Here is a 16,426-nt window from a genome sequence, read left to right on the forward strand (position 1 = left end):
GATTTCAGGTTCATTGCACACAATTACATAAACCTACACGAATCAATCTTGAGGTTCAAGGCTTCGAAGCCAAGTGGCACCAGTGAGAAAATCCAGTTGCCACCATAAAGGTCTGTTTAGCTGCGGCTATTTTAAAGGTTTCCAAAGTTCATGGGGTGGAGTGGCGCTTGGTGCTGGAGTCAGAAACCAGGTCCTAACATACTAAGTAATCCCTCTACCCACACCCAGCTGCTTTTTTCTTGTGGTACTAGAGATGGAAGTTGGCTTCTTACATGCTAAGTAAGTGCTCTACCACCCAGTCACATGCCCAGCCAAGTTCCTAAAATTCTTGATCAGTTATATGGATGTGAGAAATGATTCTAGGGGATGGGCCAGGATGGATTAGTGGATATGTACCCCAACTCTCTTTCTGAACCCCACACTTTAAAAGTCATCACCTTGGCAACACCTTCTTAGAGAGCCTGGCAACCCGACACTCTCCAACAGTCACAGATTAACAGGGTCACAAAGAATCTTTATAAACCAGAAATCCTTTCCCAGTAAGAGACAGTGCTCTGTGGAAAGCCCCCTAGCTCCCAAAGAAGAAGTATGGGGCAGTATAGGCTCTGAAGAGTCAAGATAAAAATAACTGGAAGGGAAATTATCCAAATCATTTTCTCAAATATTGCGTCTGCAAAGCTGCTCTTCATCTGTAATAAAGGACCCCCAGCTCCCTGCGGAGTTCTGTGTTTTACTGAAGTCCACCGAAGCTTCTGATTATCAGAGAAGCTGCCTCCCCTGGCCCTAATTTTGTGCTTTGCTCATGTCCACTGGAGTGTACAACTGAGACCAAGGCGCTCTGGGTTCCCATCACACTGCCCATAGCATGGACGGTGGTACCCCGGCAGAGGAGCTAGGTTGCTAAGCGACATCCAGCAAAATGGCCGGCCACAAGCCATCATTTGAAAGCCCACAATGAGACCTTCTAAGGAGGGTGGAGAACAGCAACACACTTACACAGGAATGGGTCTGTTACAGAGGTCCACCTTCCTTAAAAGGCACTCTGGTCAGGGGCCCTCGGTCCCTCAACTGCTCCGCTTCTAGAGCTTTCTTGAGAGCAGATAGGGAAGGGCACTTTGTGGCAGTGAGGCTCAGAGATGCCTGAGTTACAGGCTGCTCATCTTGCTTAGTTGCATTTCATAGACCAGCACCAAACTCCTAGCATCTGTCTGTCCCACCTCAAATGGCACAAGCCACACAAGCGGCCAGCTACCTGACAGTGTCCCTAACGGAGGGTGTACAGGGCCATCCCTGCCCATTCTGCCAATGAGGCTGATTTGAAAAATCAGCAGCATGGCTGCTCAGAGGCTAAGTGAGCACTGTCCTCTCTGTCCACACTTCATGGGATTCGCCAAAGAAATCCTTGATCCCTATGTTGACTCAACAACAGGACGCGTCTTCATTCTCAATCTCCATGTATAAGGTGAAGGAGCTTGCAAGTGTGCAGAGGCCAAAAGGAATAACGTGTTAGCTTCAAATGCAAAACCCCAACTCCATGCGGGTACAACTCTTACTGATGCGATGGTGTGCAAGGGCTTGAGACCTCATTTCAGCAGGTGGCCTCTATCCTTCCCTTCAGCCCCACTGGTGCTTAGACACTTCTGGGTGCCATTTATCTCAGTACACACCCAGCCCCGACACACGAGCAGGTCAGAGTTGCATGCATTCCAGACACTTTTGTTTCAGAAGATGTTTCTTCAAGCCAAGGAGGACCCCAAGAATTGGAGTGGCAACTGAGAGAGCAGAAACACCCAGAAAGTGCCCAAACGTCAAGAACAGAGGCAGAAGCCATTTCTCCCAGGTGTCCACCTAGCAGAGGACATTCATTGTGCTATCTCCAATGACAACCTTTCCAGTGCAAAAACTCACGGACTCACTGCATCTGCCCCGCGGCGGTCTCACGTTTCCGTTTCCCTGGACTTGCCCCAAGGGCATGGCACTGTCACTTCACCAATTCCCAAGGGTCTCACCGTCACCCATCCTCCTTGGCAAATGGGGAGAATCTCTGCTACAAACCTTCAGACATTCCAAATGGTGAGCCTGCAGAATCCTCTTCCCTTTCAAACACGGCAGATACGTGTGACTGCCGTTGGCACTCGAAGAAGCAAAAACAAAAGCCTTAGCTATTCCTCTACTCTTCCTGCCCAGGAGCGGTATGTCTGCCAGCCTCATGGCACTTGTGCTGGCTGCTTGGAATTTAATTGCATGTGAAAACATCAGAGAGGCATATGGACATAATAAGTACACATACGCATACACGTGTGTGTACAAACACACACTCAGGTATGTGAGCACACGCACACACACACACTCGGGTATGTGAACACACACTGCGGGTCCTCCTAGAAATAAAAGCTCTTGAGAATGGAACAAAGGAGAGCAGAGATCCAGAGATGGGGAGCTTCTGCAGCTTCTGCGTCCTACTCCAGGGCTCCGTGCTGGCTTTGGGGGGCGCTGCAGAGGTTCGGGTGGAAACATTTCTGTGGAAGGACAGTGCCTAGCTTCCCATGGGTCTTTTCAGGTCAGCAGGGGCCCCTGGAGTGTCTGGATTTCCCTTGTTCCTGTGGCTCAGATAGTCTCGGGCGTCTCTGCTATCTCCTCCAGCCTTTGCCGAATCATTAGCCGGAGCACAGTGTACCTGGGAACAAAAGCAGCCTGAAGTAGACAGCAGTCTACAATACACCTCTTGTGCCCCCCCTACCCCACCCCCTCGCTCCCCCCCGCCACCCAAGCAACACCAGAGCCCAACCATCCTGCATCTGAGCTCTCATCACTGGACATAGTAAGTGTTCAATAAATTGTCAGTGAAAACAGGAAATAAATATTTGGCTTTATCCTCCAACACCAGATTAACGACCTTCTATTATATCCACAAAAGGCAGTCTACTCTGTGACTAAAACGAAATCATCGATTCCTCCCAGAAAGAATTTTGCTGAACTCTTCAACCCAAACGAAATTTCCAGAAGAACACATCTAAAGGGAGGAAGGACGGGAAAGACTTTAGAGTGGGCGCCTCAGGCCATCTCTGCTCTGCAGACCAACCTTCCTAAGGTTCCCAGAGTATCTGTGTCTTAGCATTCTTTGCCTGCACCCCTTTGGGACATGCCCCAGAACCTGTGTGGACCCTCCCATGACCTCCAGACTTTGTCCTCAAATAACCTCAGACTCTGAGCCTCATCTGAGGGAATGCCAGCTTGCTTCTGGGAGCCTCGTCCCCCTGCTGTGACAGCACCAAGCCATTGTCCCGAAGGCTCGTGTGTGTGGAGCCTGGTCTCCACATGGTGATGTTGGGTCATAGTCGAATTAATATAGTCTCACAAGACTCCAGTTAGTTCTTCAAATAACAAGTTCTTATAAAAAAAAAACTCACCCCAAGTCGCTCTCTAGCTTCCTGTCTCGTGTGTGGTTATCATTGCCACACCATCTGCCATAAGGCCCTCACCAAAGCCAAGCAGATGTGGGCCGTGTGTGCCCTTAAACCTCACACCAGAACTGTGAGCTAAATGCATCTCTTTTCTTTTTAAATTACCCAGCCCCGAGTGTTTGGTTACAGAAACAGACAATAGAGTTAAGACCCAAGAGAAAGGGACCTCCCTATTTCTAAATCCAGATTCCGAATAGACTCGAAGCCAACACATTCTTTCCCAGAGTTCTTTCATAAAAGGAAAGGAAAGGATAGTAGGGATCTCATACTCAATAAGCAGCTGACACAGAAGTGGGAAACAGAAACCCGGTGCTCGTGTCCCTGTCTGAGATCCGGTCTGTCAGTGGGCAGCCCGCGGGTACCAGTCCCCACAAGGCAGCTAACAGCGCGCCCCTGAAGCCCAGTCTCACTCAGATGCTGTGCTCACCTGCGCATCAGCTTCTCCACCTCCCGGTCCTCCTCCTCCTGGAGTTTCTGAATGAAGCTTTTAAGGACCGGCATTTCAAACTTTATGTACTGGGCCACCTGGGGAGGGGGATCAAATCCTGTTGTTATGAAAAGTTTTGTTATCACTTTCCTCAAGGCACAAAGTCTTCAGAAATCTATTTCCCCACTAAGCCAGGATTTCCTCCTCCTACCCCAGGCTGGTCAAGTCTGCACGAAGAAGCCTGCATTTACATGATTCTATCTTGGCACTTCTCAGTTTTCATTTCATTATTGTGAGCCACAACTCTGGTGACTTCAAACAGAAAAGTACATTCCTTTCATATACTGACTCAGAGAAAGCTCCTGGGGCTGGGAGTGTGGCTGGGGTTGGGGTTGGGGGTGGGGTGGGGATGGGCTCTATTCCCTCCTAGGGCTGGGAGTGTGGCTGGGGTTGGGGGTGGGGGTGGGGGTGGGGATGGGCTCTATTCCCTCCTGGGGCTGGGAGTGTGGCTGGGGGTGGGGGTGGAGGTGAGGGTGGAGGTGGGGGTGGGGGTGGGGATGGGCTCTATTCCCTCCTAGGGCTGGCAGGGTGGAGGTAGGCTCTAAATTTCATCCCCAGAGCAACAAATCAAAGCCCAAAGAAGACCTTAGTAAACTGCTTTGTTCTCCCCAGAGGGAATGAGGAGTCATCACAGCCCAGATTCAGTCTCCAGTCTCTGGGTATCCAAATAGGCACTTGCTTCAGGGAAGTGACTGGCTCCAGAGAGTTAAAGAAACAGCTTTCCCTCCCCAGCCAAACAAACAAACAACAACAACAACAACAAAACAGCTGAGTGGTGGTGGTGCACGCCTTTAATCCCAGCACTGGGGAGGCAGAAGCAGGCAGATCTCTGAGTTCGAGGCCAGCCTGGTCTACAGAGCGAGATCCAGGACAGCCAGGGCTACACAGAGAAACCCTGTCTTGAAAAAACCAAAACCAACCAACCAAACAAAACCCAAAAAGCAACAACCAAACCCAACCAACCAAACAAAACCAACCCTGCCCTGCTCTCCCAACTTTCCTCCAGGTATCCCTCCACCCTACAAGTGCTGAGCTTGCCGGGGTCGCTTTCGGGGGAGGGTTGGGGGGGGAGGCTGGGGGGGGGCACTGGAATTCTTGTAGACTTGGCACTCTCCATCTCAGCGGAGGCTTCAAATGAGCTTCCACGGTTTGGACCAGTTTGTTCTTTCGAAAATTTCAAAAATGTGTGTGTGACATGCACACAGGTGCACGTGTGTGAGCACAGGAGCTCAAGTAAAGGGCCGGCGTGCACCACGGTGTGCAGGTCAGAGGAAAACCTCATCTTTCACCTTGTCTGAGACAGTCTCTTTGTTGTGTGCCACTGTATGTGACAAGCTAGGAGGCCCAAGAGGTGAGGAGACCCCTGGGGAGTCCCCTGCCTCCCCTCCCATCTCACTGTAGGGCACTAAAATTACAGACACCTGCTGCCACACCTAGGTACCTGTGGGGCCTGGGGATTCGAACTCAGCTCCTCACACATGCGCAGCTCTTTACCCACGGAGCCATCTCCCCAGCCCCTGTACTAGTTTCTTATGCTCCTAACCACCTACCATGGGGAGGAGAGCCCAGGGAGCCGCTGCCCTTCAGCGGGGTCTGAATAAGATACAAACTCACCCCAGAGCCTAGCACGGGGGTGCAGAATCATGAGGAAAACGGTGAGGGTTATAAGGTACTTGGATTTGGGGGTGCTTGTTACGGTATCAACTAACACCTGAAAAAAAGAAATTCTCTGCCGAGTCCTTGGTGTCGGGAGCATGCTTCCCAAGCTCTCAGAACCCCAGCACCCTCGGGAGGCTCAAGAAATGCAATCCTCTAACAATCCCCACAGGGCCCACCCTCCACTGCTATCAAAAGAACCTGCTATTAAAGCAGGGCAGCCACAGGGGACAGAGCTCTGGTTAAAAGGTCATGCTGCTGAGCTGGCTTTCTGGAGCCCATTACCTATGGTGGGACGCCTTGCTCACCCTTGATGCAGTCGGGAGGGGCTTGGTCCTGCCTCAACTGAATGTACCAAGCTTTGCTGACTCCCCATGGGAGGCCTTACCCTTTTGGAGGAGGGAATAGGGCAGGTTTGGGGGGGTTCTGTGGGGAGCGGGAAGAGGGATGAGAGGGGGAATCTGTGGTTGGAAAATAAAATAAAAAATGTAAATGTAAAATAAAAAAAGATCATGCTGTAACCAATAAGTCTCCTCGCCCCACCCCCACCCCCTGCTGTTGAGGGCAGACCACCAACCACAAGGGACTCACATCATAGGTGACCTCCTCCACCTGGTCCTTCTCCATCAGGAAGACTTTGGAGACCTGTTCACACGGACCCTGGAGGATGCGGGCGATCAGGGGGTAGTCGGAGTTCTTCAGCTTCTGCTTCTCTGAAAGCAACACCATCAAGGTTGATTGAGCTCAGCCCAAGACCTTTCTCACCAGGAATGGTGGCCAGTTCAGGGCTCCAAAGGGGACAGGCAACTTAGGAGATGTGGCCACACAAGTCACACTGTTGGGATGAACTACTCACCATCTGTTGTTAAAATTAGCCTTCTCCATACACATACTACCCCCCACACACACGCACTAGCTCCCCCCACACCAGCCCCCCATACACATACACACTAGCTCACACACACACACTAACCCCCCCATATAATACATACTAGTCCCCCACTCCCCCCCCACATACACTACCATGCCTCAGACCCTCTGGAAGATTCCACTCCAGTTCATTTCCTAATAAGCAGTTAAGTTTGGGGATTCAGTATTTTACTGCCCACATGGCATTCCCCGGGGCTCTTGTCCCTCAAGCCCACCAGGCTTGGGGACAAACAGCATTTAGAATTTTAGGAAACATCAACCATGGAATAGAGGGTTTTGTTTTGAGCTTGCTATTTGGAGTTAATTGAAGGATTTGAAGTGGACTGTGCTCTTCAGACTCACCACCGCTAGTATGGACCACGTACAGAGCAAACTCCTCTGCTGAATTCTCAATCTGAATCGAGAACAAAAAACAATTCGGTGAAACATCCCAGCCTTGAGCTATTCCCTCTGCCTCCACTCTCCAAACCAGACTCTAGGCTTCTGCAAAGTCAGGGCCTTTTATTTACAACCCTGGAGGACACGCAACAGGCAGGGAACTGTCAGTCACACCAGATAATAGCATCGGAGCATCCTTCACCCGCAATGTTTGGGAGAAGACATGTTTCAGGTTTGGGATTTGGACAGAAGTTTTACCAGTTTAGCTTCCTTCTACAAAAACCTGAGACCCGAGATGATGACTGAGTCACGTCATTGCTCACAAAGTTTCTGAGGTTGGTGCATTTTTGGTTTAGTTAACACACTTAACGTGTGTTCCGCTCATCTCATACCATGGCATCCCATAACACGTGGGCACCACCCTCCTACAAATAAGAAAGCTGGGGCACAGAAAGGTTAAGGCAACTTGCCCTACTCAGCCACCTGGCAGGTGCCAGGGGACCCAAACTCAGAGCCTTGTGTCCTAGGTTGCACTGGTTCCATGAAAAAAAAAACTCTAGCCAGTAAGACAGCTAATGGGCAAGGATGCTCGCCACGTAAGCCTGACGACCTGAGCTTGATGCCTAGAGTCTATAAAAAGTGGAGGGGTGGGGGAATGGACTCCACAGAGTTGTCGCCTGACTTCTGCAGATGCATTGTGGCACACGCCCCCAAACACACACACACACACACCACGGCACAAGCATACACAGATAATAAATAAAAAATTAAGAACACAGGAATACAAGGGCTGATGGTGTTTGTTGCTCAGTGTGAGGACTTGGATTTGGGTCCTAGCAACACAAAAAAACCTGAACATAGAGAAAAAAAAGAAAAAGAATACTAGCTAGGCTCATACATATAGTCCCAGCCAGTCAGGAGGCTAAAGCCATAGGCTCTCTTGAGGCCAATCTGGGCAATATAGTGAGGTCTCTTCTCAAAAAAAAAAAAAAGTAAATGTGTGATATTTTATTTGTGCTCTAACAAAGAAAGCTTGCCTGGAGATCAGAGTGTGGAGCTAGCCACTAGTTAACCATAGAGGCCAGGCAGTGGTGGCACACACCTTTAATCCCAGCACTAGGGAAGTGGAGACAGGAAGTGATATAGCTGGATGGAGAGAGGAAGAATATAAGGCGGGAGGAGACAGGAGCTCAGTCCCTTTTTCTTTTGTTTTATGTTTTTTTCTAGACAGGGTTTCTCTGTGTAGCTTTGGTGCCTGTCCTGGATCTCGCTCTGTAGCCCAGGCTGGCCTCGAACTCACAGAGATCCGCCTGCCTCTGCCTCCCGAGTGCTGGGATTAAAGGTGTGCGCCACCACCCCACTACCCCTCCCAGCTCAGCCCCTTTTTCAAGCCAAGGAGTTGGCGAGGTAAGAGGTGGCTATGGTTTGCTCCTTTGTCTCTCTGATCTTTCAGCATTTACCCCGACATCTGGCTCCGAGTTTTTATTTTTACGAGCAATTAGGATTTGCGCTACAAGTAAATACTTGGTGTTTTAATTGTCATCTTGACATAATCTAGAATCACTGGAAAATGAGCCTCAAAGAGGGATGTCTAGAGTCTGTAGGTCTGTGCGAGCTATCCTGATGTTAATCGAGGCGGGGGATCTGCTCACTGTGGGTGGCACCATTCCCTAGGCAATGGATCTGGGGTTGCAGAATCGTGGGAGAACTCGGCAAGCTCCTGCCCCCGCCCCGCCCCCACCCTGCCAGCCCTGAGGCCCACAGCCCACGCAGAGAACTTGCCTTAAACTTGTTGAGCAGCAGCTTCAGGACCTGGGGGGTAGTCATGGTACTGTTGATGCGGACGTTGGTGACAGAGCCATAGGCTGGTGTGAAAACTGATGTCTGTCAACAGAGGGGTCTGGCTTAGGGGAGGAGTGGGGACAAGGCCTGAGTATCAAACCAGTAAGGGGCCCAGCGACAGGACTGGAAATGTACTTGAGGAGAGCCCCAGACACTCTGGCCAGCATCAGGCATGGATGTGGACAAAGCGGCCCTTAGAGTTCCCCCAGCTCAGACTATGCTCCCCTGGGAAACTGAGCTCCAAAGAGCAGGGTTAGAGGTGAGACCAGGTAAGCAAAATATTCACAGAGACCCTTCCTTTGAGAGGCCAGCCTCCCACCATGCACTCGGGCATGAGGTGGTCTCCGGCCAGCCTCCCACCATGCACTCGGGCATGAGGTGGTCTCTGGCCACCTTCCCACCATGCACTTGGGCATGAGGTGGTCTCCGGCCAGCCTCCCACCATGCACTTGGGCATGAGGTGGTCTACCGGCCAGCCTCCCATCACGCACTTGCAGGATTCTAGTGGGATTTAAGCAGCGGAAAGAAAGGGAAGGTTAGCTGGCTTGGGGTCCCCGAGGTGGCAGTATGCTGGGCTGAACTGGGACCTGTAGCCTTGCTCAAAAACAGTCATCAGCTCAGGGGGTCAGATGGCAGCAGAGAAGAGTAAATCATTACGGTTCATTTTCAGGGGGTACATGCACAGCTTGTCGGAGAATCACAGAGAGGCAGGCGGTACCAGCACCCAGCCCTTGTCTTCTCCTGCTGGTACCGGTGCTTACTTGGTTGAACACTCTCGGTCCATCCTAGCGGTTGAAAAGCCACAGGCAGTCTGCTACCCAACTGAGCCCATGGGTCAGAAAAGGAGGGAAACTCAAGTCCCAGGCTAGAAATTAGAAAGGTTTGCATCCTGAGCCAATAGGATGGGGAATTGTACCTCTCTAAAGAACTCAGCCGACTGGGAACTTAAGGATTCGTTAAATGTGATCAGGAATATAAAAACCCTTGTTTTGTACCAAATGGCCCTCCAGCCTGCCTACCTTTTCTCTAGGATGCCGCTGACTTTGCAAAGTCATGAAATGTACTTTGTACTTTTGTACTCTTGTACTTTCACTACGGGGTCTCTAGTACTCTTATTATGAAGTGAAGATCACTGTTTCTCACACTAGGAGGAAAGCACAGGGTGCTGGGTACTGGGGGAGGCCAGGGGTTGGAGCAGGAATTAACTACACAGATTGACCTGCCAAGGCAAGGGAAGGGTTCATGAGATGTGCTCATGGAACTCTGAAAGCTAAGTCTGCTTCACAGGCTACTGAGATCTCCCACACCTGGTGGGGACTATTCCTCACCAGGAAGTCCTGAATCTCTCAAGAAGCCAGCAAAGCCTCCATCACACGCACAACCTTTAGACTGAACCAAAACTTCTTGGCTTCCCGGGTCCCGTGCCCACGTCACCCTCCCCCACCCCACCCCCCCAACGCCCGAGGCCACATGGCCATTGCCCAGAAAGTAGTGATGTCCCCGAGGTTTTCCCTCTACCTTGTGGTTGTAGAAATGGCCGTTGATAGAGAAACGATGGCGTCTGATGCGCCGCTGGTCACTGGATGTCCTCACATTGCCACGGCGACGCACCCCAACATCGCTGCGTGTGCGCATCAGCTGTGGGGTGTCCTCCTGCACGGGCTTCAGGCCCCTCGAGTCTGAGAAGGAAGAGGAGAAGTGAACTGTTTGCTTGAACCCGATTCCCTTTATGAAATGATTTCCTGCTGGAGGAGACACAATACGCAGTTTACTGAGGAGATAGCAGTGTACAGGTTCCAAGCACAGGCCTCAGAGCCGGCTCTCCAGACTCAGCTCTCTCCCAGCCGTCCTTCCCTGGCCTCTCGTGCCTCCGTTTTCTGAAGGGGCAACAGGAGTCTCTGCTTGTGGAATCACAGTGAGGGTGTAAGTAAGTTAACACATAGAACAGGGCCGAGAGAGACTCAGGCTAAGCATGACCTAAGGGCGTGCAAGATGCTGCGACCAAGCTGCCACAGGGCACAGCATGGAAGAACCTTGACGGCTGGGTTGAAATTAGCCAGTCATGAAAGGGTGTGTACTTTGTGAGTCAACTCACACGAGGCGCTCAGAGCAGACAAAGTCACAGAGACAGGAAGTCAAGTGGTGGCTGCTACTGGTGAGGGGTCTGGGGGAATAGGGCTTCTGCCAAAAGCTGTCACTTGTCCAGAGAGAGGATGAGAAGGAGCCATGCCCACTCCAAGTGGTGGCAGCAGGCCGTCTGCCTGGATTTGTATGAATTTGCACGCATTTGCCTGTTCCATCAGGAAGGATGCTGCAGGTTGTTTTAAGGGAGGGAAACTAAAGAGGAGGAGGTGGGAGATTTAAAATTCTTCCCTTTTAACTTTTTTTTTTTTTTAAAGATATTGATCCATGTGGGTTTTATATATTTACACAAAGTCACAGGTTAAAACACGGCGCTGTCACTCAAATGGCCTCTAGCTGGAGGCTCCTCTGCTGTTCACATACCTGTGGGGCTGGGTGTCTCGCTGCTTTCAGCAGGAGTATCCACTTCTGAGATCTGAACGGTGGGCATGGTGAGGGGCTTCAGGGTGGAGCTGAAGGTAGCAAACAAACAGGACAGACTTGTTTAGCCCCTGAGAGGTCACGTCCCAATTTCACGCCCCCTTCCTGCAATGGGAGCTTTTGCCCATGCCATGCAGGAGGGCACTAGCACCCATCGGTCAGGCAAGAGGCTGGCAGGCTGCGCTGAGTGAGCATCCAGGGGGCTGGTACATTCTAATGCTGGATGGGGGCGGGGAACTCGGGAGTAAGGTGGCCATCCCCACCTGTACCAGCACAAGCTCCCAATCCATCATCAGACCCAGAACAAAGCCTGTGTGTGGCCTGCACCCAGTCTCAAAGCACGTTTTCTCGGGACACGATTCCAGGCTGGGTTTCTTTCTTTCTTTGGAAGAACATCTCAGGAACTATCTACAGCTCAGGAGCGAGAAATGCTTTCAGGGCTGCGAGCCGGAGAAGGGACCACAACAGGTCACCTGAGCTGAGACCCGGGTTTGACTGGGAGCCCCAAAGAGAAGTGGAGGCAGCTCAGAAAAACACATCCGAAACCAACAGGGGATTCACTCTGAAGGGAGAGTCTGTTTGACAATAAGGACCGAGGTGAGGAGAGTGGGGCTTTCTAAGGCCTGTGTTCCTGGGAGGATGGCGTCAAGGGAAGAAAAGGAAAACTGAAAAGCCGCAAGAATTTCTCCTTATGGCTGCCTAAGCCTCAGTCCGCAGCCTCCAGAGACTGGCAGGCGCTTGGCCCAGGTGACACCCCTCTCTCTGGGGTCCAGGGCAGAAACTGGCCTTGGTACCTCACACACAGTCCTGTAGGCAACATTTACGTTGTGCTGGCATCTGGGACATGCCTCTGAAAGCCCTTAAAATATTTACAGCCTTCAAGAACCAGCTTGTTATCATGGGGAGTGGAGAAAAAACAAGAGTGCCTACTGAAGGACCCCTGGGCAGCTGCAGCCCAGGGCATGGGGGAAAACGGGATTTTTAAACTCGTCTTATTGAAGACCAGAATGTAACAGTCTAGAGGTCAGTGCCCGGCACGGAGGGTCCAGCCCAGAAGCACAGTAAAAGTGCTGAGTACAAGCCCCAAAACCCTGACCAGGCTTCCCCATGCCCAGTGGGCGGGGCAACAACCTCCCTCCTTCCGTTCTCTTGGGAAGAGCCAAGGTTGATTCGAGGGTTTGGCTGTTCTGCAGATATTTCTCAACTTGGCTGTGGAATGTAACATTGTTCCAGGCAGCCAGCAGAGAGGAGGGCTCAGTTCCCCTTTAAAGTAGAAAGCACATCACTGTGGTTTCAGCGGAGCAGCAATCCACTCCACCCAGGCTCTGGCCCGAACGCCGCCCACCTCAGCAAGTTTCAAGGGGAACAAGGCCAGTCACTTGATCTTAAAACCGAAGTCCCAGAGAGAGAACAAAAGATCTGCTGGGTGCTGGCAACCAGTTGTTCATCGGGCAACTGAAGGTGGGAGATCAGACATGGTCTTCACGGGACTTGCAGTGAAGACCAATAGGAGACCTCCTAGAGTACTGCCTGTGTGCCATGACCTGTTCCAGGTGTACGGGAGAACCCTGGCTGACCTCACTTGGTTGGCTCAGACAGAACATTCCTGTTCTTTCATTAGGTTCCACTAAGATAGAAAGAGCTTTGATCAGCAGGTTCAAATCCTAGACGTCCCTGGAGCAGGCCCATTCCAGCCGGGAGGATGTGTGTGGGCTGGCGCCCTGTCAGAAGCCTGCAAGCTTGGATCAGTGAGCCACTAACAAGAACCTTTCTCGAAAAACCAAAAAAAAAAAAAAAAAAAAAAAAGCCGGGCGGTGGTGGCACACACCTTTAATCCCAGCACTTGGGAGGCAGAGCCAGGCGGATCTCTGTGAGTTCAAGGCCAGCCTGGTCTACAGAGTGAGATCCAGGACAGGTACCAAAACTACACAGAGAAACCTTGTCTCGAAAAACAAAACAAAACAAGAACCTTTGAGGGAGGACCCTCTGCACCCCACTCCTCCGTGCCTCCCCTTGCTGACTCAGAACCACTCCTCCTCACTCTGTGCCTGTGGAGTAGTGGGGATTCTAGGACCTGGACCAGGAGCCCCAGGCACCCTCAAACTCATCTCCCCTCACTCACCCCTGTGCGCCCAGGTTACAGCCAGAGTGCCAGGAGGAAGAGGACGGAGGGGGACGGATGCGTTCGTGGTCATCCTGCATCTGGAGCCGAATGGGTCTGCGCAGCCCCCAGGAGATATTCAGCAGCCCCTCCACGATGAACTCGTCTTCTTCCTATCATGAAGCCACCGGGGTGCTGAGCCCAGAGTGGACCCACGGGATGCGCGTGGTGTGCAAACCCTGGCTCTGAGGCTCGCTCTTTGGTGAAGTCTCCAGCTCCCTGCCGCTGACCTCAAAGGTCAGAAGCACAAAGGTTTCTGGGAAGGAGCTGAGCTGAGGGAAGGCTCTCGGCAGCATGTGGGAGATTCCCCAGCAACACACTCCCAAAATCCTGTTTCTTTGCTTGAGATACAGATGCGCAATTCATCAAACCTTTGTATGGTCTTATCCGGATGACTTTAAGGAAATCAGAAAACAATGGCCAGGTGTGACAGCTCCTACCTCGGGTACCAGTGCTCAGGAAGCTGAGGCAGAAGGATTGCTATTAGCTCCTTGCCAGTATGAGCTACAGAATGAGCACCTAACTAAAGAAGACATGTTTGGGAGGGTAGGAGGGAGGGAGAGAGGAAAAAAACAAAAATGGAAGGAAGAAGAGAGGGAGAGAGGGTCAGGCCCTTAAAGTAACAGAGACTGGCCTTACTAATTAGAAGCAAGAAGAAAACCCTGGAGCTGGCTGTTTTCCTGTGTTTCGCAATCCGACCTGACTTTGGGTGGCGGAGACTCAAAGCCTTCCCCAAGTTTACTTACAGAACATGCTCCTGGAGCAGAACCGTTGCCTTAAAAGGTGTCAAGTGTTTGCCAGCTGCCATGCTGATCTGATTATTTTTTTAAAAGCGAAACTCCCTTGTGCTTGTCATAATCTAACACACCACAACACTTCCCAAGAGGTGAATAAATCCTTCAGGAATTCCTAAGTTATACCAAAAGATTGTTGACTAACAAGATGTTCAATGTAAAACCTCCCCAAACGCAGCCCTCCAATCCTATTCAGGCTGTGAGGTCTCGGAGAGGAACTACAGGATCTTTCTGGTTTGGTTACAAGATGTCCCCACACCTATGGGCTAAACGTTTGGTTCCTTGCTGGTGGACACCTTAGGAAAGAGTGTCTAACTGGAGGAAGTGGGTCACTGAGGGTTCTATCTGCTCTCTAGAAACTTCCCATATGTCTCCACTTCCTGTCTGCCATGAGGTGAAGAAATTCTCCGGCCACATGTTCTACTTGGGCCATGAAGCCAGGTAACCACAGACCAAACCCTCTGAAACCATGAGCACAAACAGAACCTCCCTCTTTTTAAGATGTCTGCCAGGCTGTGCATTCACGGCTGCACAAAGTAATCCAGGACAGAAGCAGGACTGCTGTGCGAGGTCCTACGCAAGGCTCATGCTTACCGCCCAGCCACCAGCTAATCCCCTACAAGGGTCAGGCTGTTTTTCTCCCTTCTGAACCCAAGTTTCATGAGGGCCACAACGGGGGCCACAAACATCTGTTTAGTGATCAACCGACTTGGGCCAAAGGATCGTCCTCAGGGTGAGGGTGAGACTCAACAAGATGGGCGAGGAATGTAACAATGTTAGGGCACTTGGTGTTCTTAAGGAGGAAGGCTTTATGTAGGCGGGGCTGTTTATATGGTTTCCAGCCGGCCTGGACTGGCATCGCTCCTTTACTTTGCTTAATAGCAGGGTGGGATTTAACCGGCAATAGGACTCTAAGTGAAGTGCTTTAAGAGACAGGGAAAGGCCACAGTACCTTGTATTCTATTCCCCAACAGCTTGCCTTAGCAGCTGACATTCACCACTTGCTCTCTCTTCCTATGAACTAAATCACTAGGGGCTGATCCCTTGAAAATGTGTTCTAGTTAGCCAAGAACAATTGAGCACCAATTATTCTAACAAACGTCTTTATAGTTTACAGAAACAGATACAGGATGAATTAAAAAGAAGGAGACCCACTGACATCCTGAATCCTAGGGTCATTTGCTATAGCAGGAGAGACAAGAAAGAGAGTGGACCCTACCAGGGCAGGAGCCTCCTGTGGGGACACCTTACCTCTCGGTGGCGGAGTTGCAGGTTCTGGCCTTCATAGTACAGGTTGTAGGTCTTCAGATGCAGGAGAAGTTCATTCCTTGGGGGAGAATGACATTGCCAGCTGAAGCCACCACAGGGCAATCATTCCCTCTCTTGCTCACCCCCCAACTGGCCTCAGCAGTCCTTTGAGAATATGAACACATGGGTGTGCACGCACGCACACACGCACGAAGAGTTCTGCATCAACCACCCCGTCGACCTTTCCCCATGATCAGGGCCAAGATCAACATTAGGAAGCAGCCTGGGACCATCATGGCAGCCTGTAGACAAAGACCAGCATCTCCATCATTCGGCCCCAACCCACAGACAAACAGGTATCAGTCACAGACGCAGACAAATGCCCTTCCGTGCCAGCAGGACTTCTCCTGCCTCTCTTTGGCCTTTCTTTTCTCTTTCTGCTGTCAGTGAGGACAGGGTGGACCACTATCGGCTTTCACAAAGCTCTGAGACTTCTAGCCCTTTTAGGGAGTTGACAGGGATGACTTGGAGGCTCAGCTTAAAGCACTGGAGAAACCAAGACTGTCAATCACAAAAACCTGTTTTCTTCAATGGAAGGAAATGAAAGATGCCTAGTCACCTGGAATGCCAGAGTAAAAAGTGGTCAATCAGCCTGGTGATTCTTTGCTATTCTATTAGGAGGCAGCCTCCACCTGAATCCTCTCAATATCCTGAGCATTGTTTAGACCACAATCCTACAGTAAATAGGCCACATCCCTATGGAAGAGGCCCCATGTACTTGGCATCCTCCACTGATAAAAATCTATCCTTATGCTTATCACAAATCCCTCTCTAGGCCCTAGCCCTGAGCTCTGTTTATCAGCCAATAGAATCCATTCTTATTGTAAAGGTCACAGGTTACAAG

General features: G+C 51.0%; 1 protein-coding gene across 1 annotated transcript in view; it reads right to left on the minus strand.

The window, feature by feature from the left end:
- Positions 1-225: 225 nt before the first annotated feature.
- Rassf2 (Ras association domain family member 2) overlaps positions 226-16,426 on the minus strand; it is a 37,399-nt gene continuing 21,198 nt past the window's right edge. Inside the window, exons 3-11 of the mRNA XM_059261468.1 lie at positions 15,526-15,601; positions 13,442-13,593; positions 11,263-11,351; positions 10,276-10,436; positions 8,698-8,799; positions 6,880-6,931; positions 6,199-6,320; positions 3,892-3,989; positions 226-2,677 (exon numbers count right to left, since the gene is read on the minus strand). Coding sequence (XP_059117451.1) covers positions 2,608-2,677; positions 3,892-3,989; positions 6,199-6,320; positions 6,880-6,931; positions 8,698-8,799; positions 10,276-10,436; positions 11,263-11,351; positions 13,442-13,593; positions 15,526-15,601 — 922 coding nt within the window. The 3' untranslated portion in view covers positions 226-2,607. The remainder of the gene's footprint in view (positions 2,678-3,891; positions 3,990-6,198; positions 6,321-6,879; positions 6,932-8,697; positions 8,800-10,275; positions 10,437-11,262; positions 11,352-13,441; positions 13,594-15,525; positions 15,602-16,426) is intronic.

The sequence above is a fragment of the Peromyscus eremicus genome, chromosome 4 (assembly GCF_949786415.1).
Source record: "Peromyscus eremicus chromosome 4, PerEre_H2_v1, whole genome shotgun sequence".
Taxonomy (NCBI): Eukaryota; Metazoa; Chordata; class Mammalia; order Rodentia; family Cricetidae; genus Peromyscus; species Peromyscus eremicus.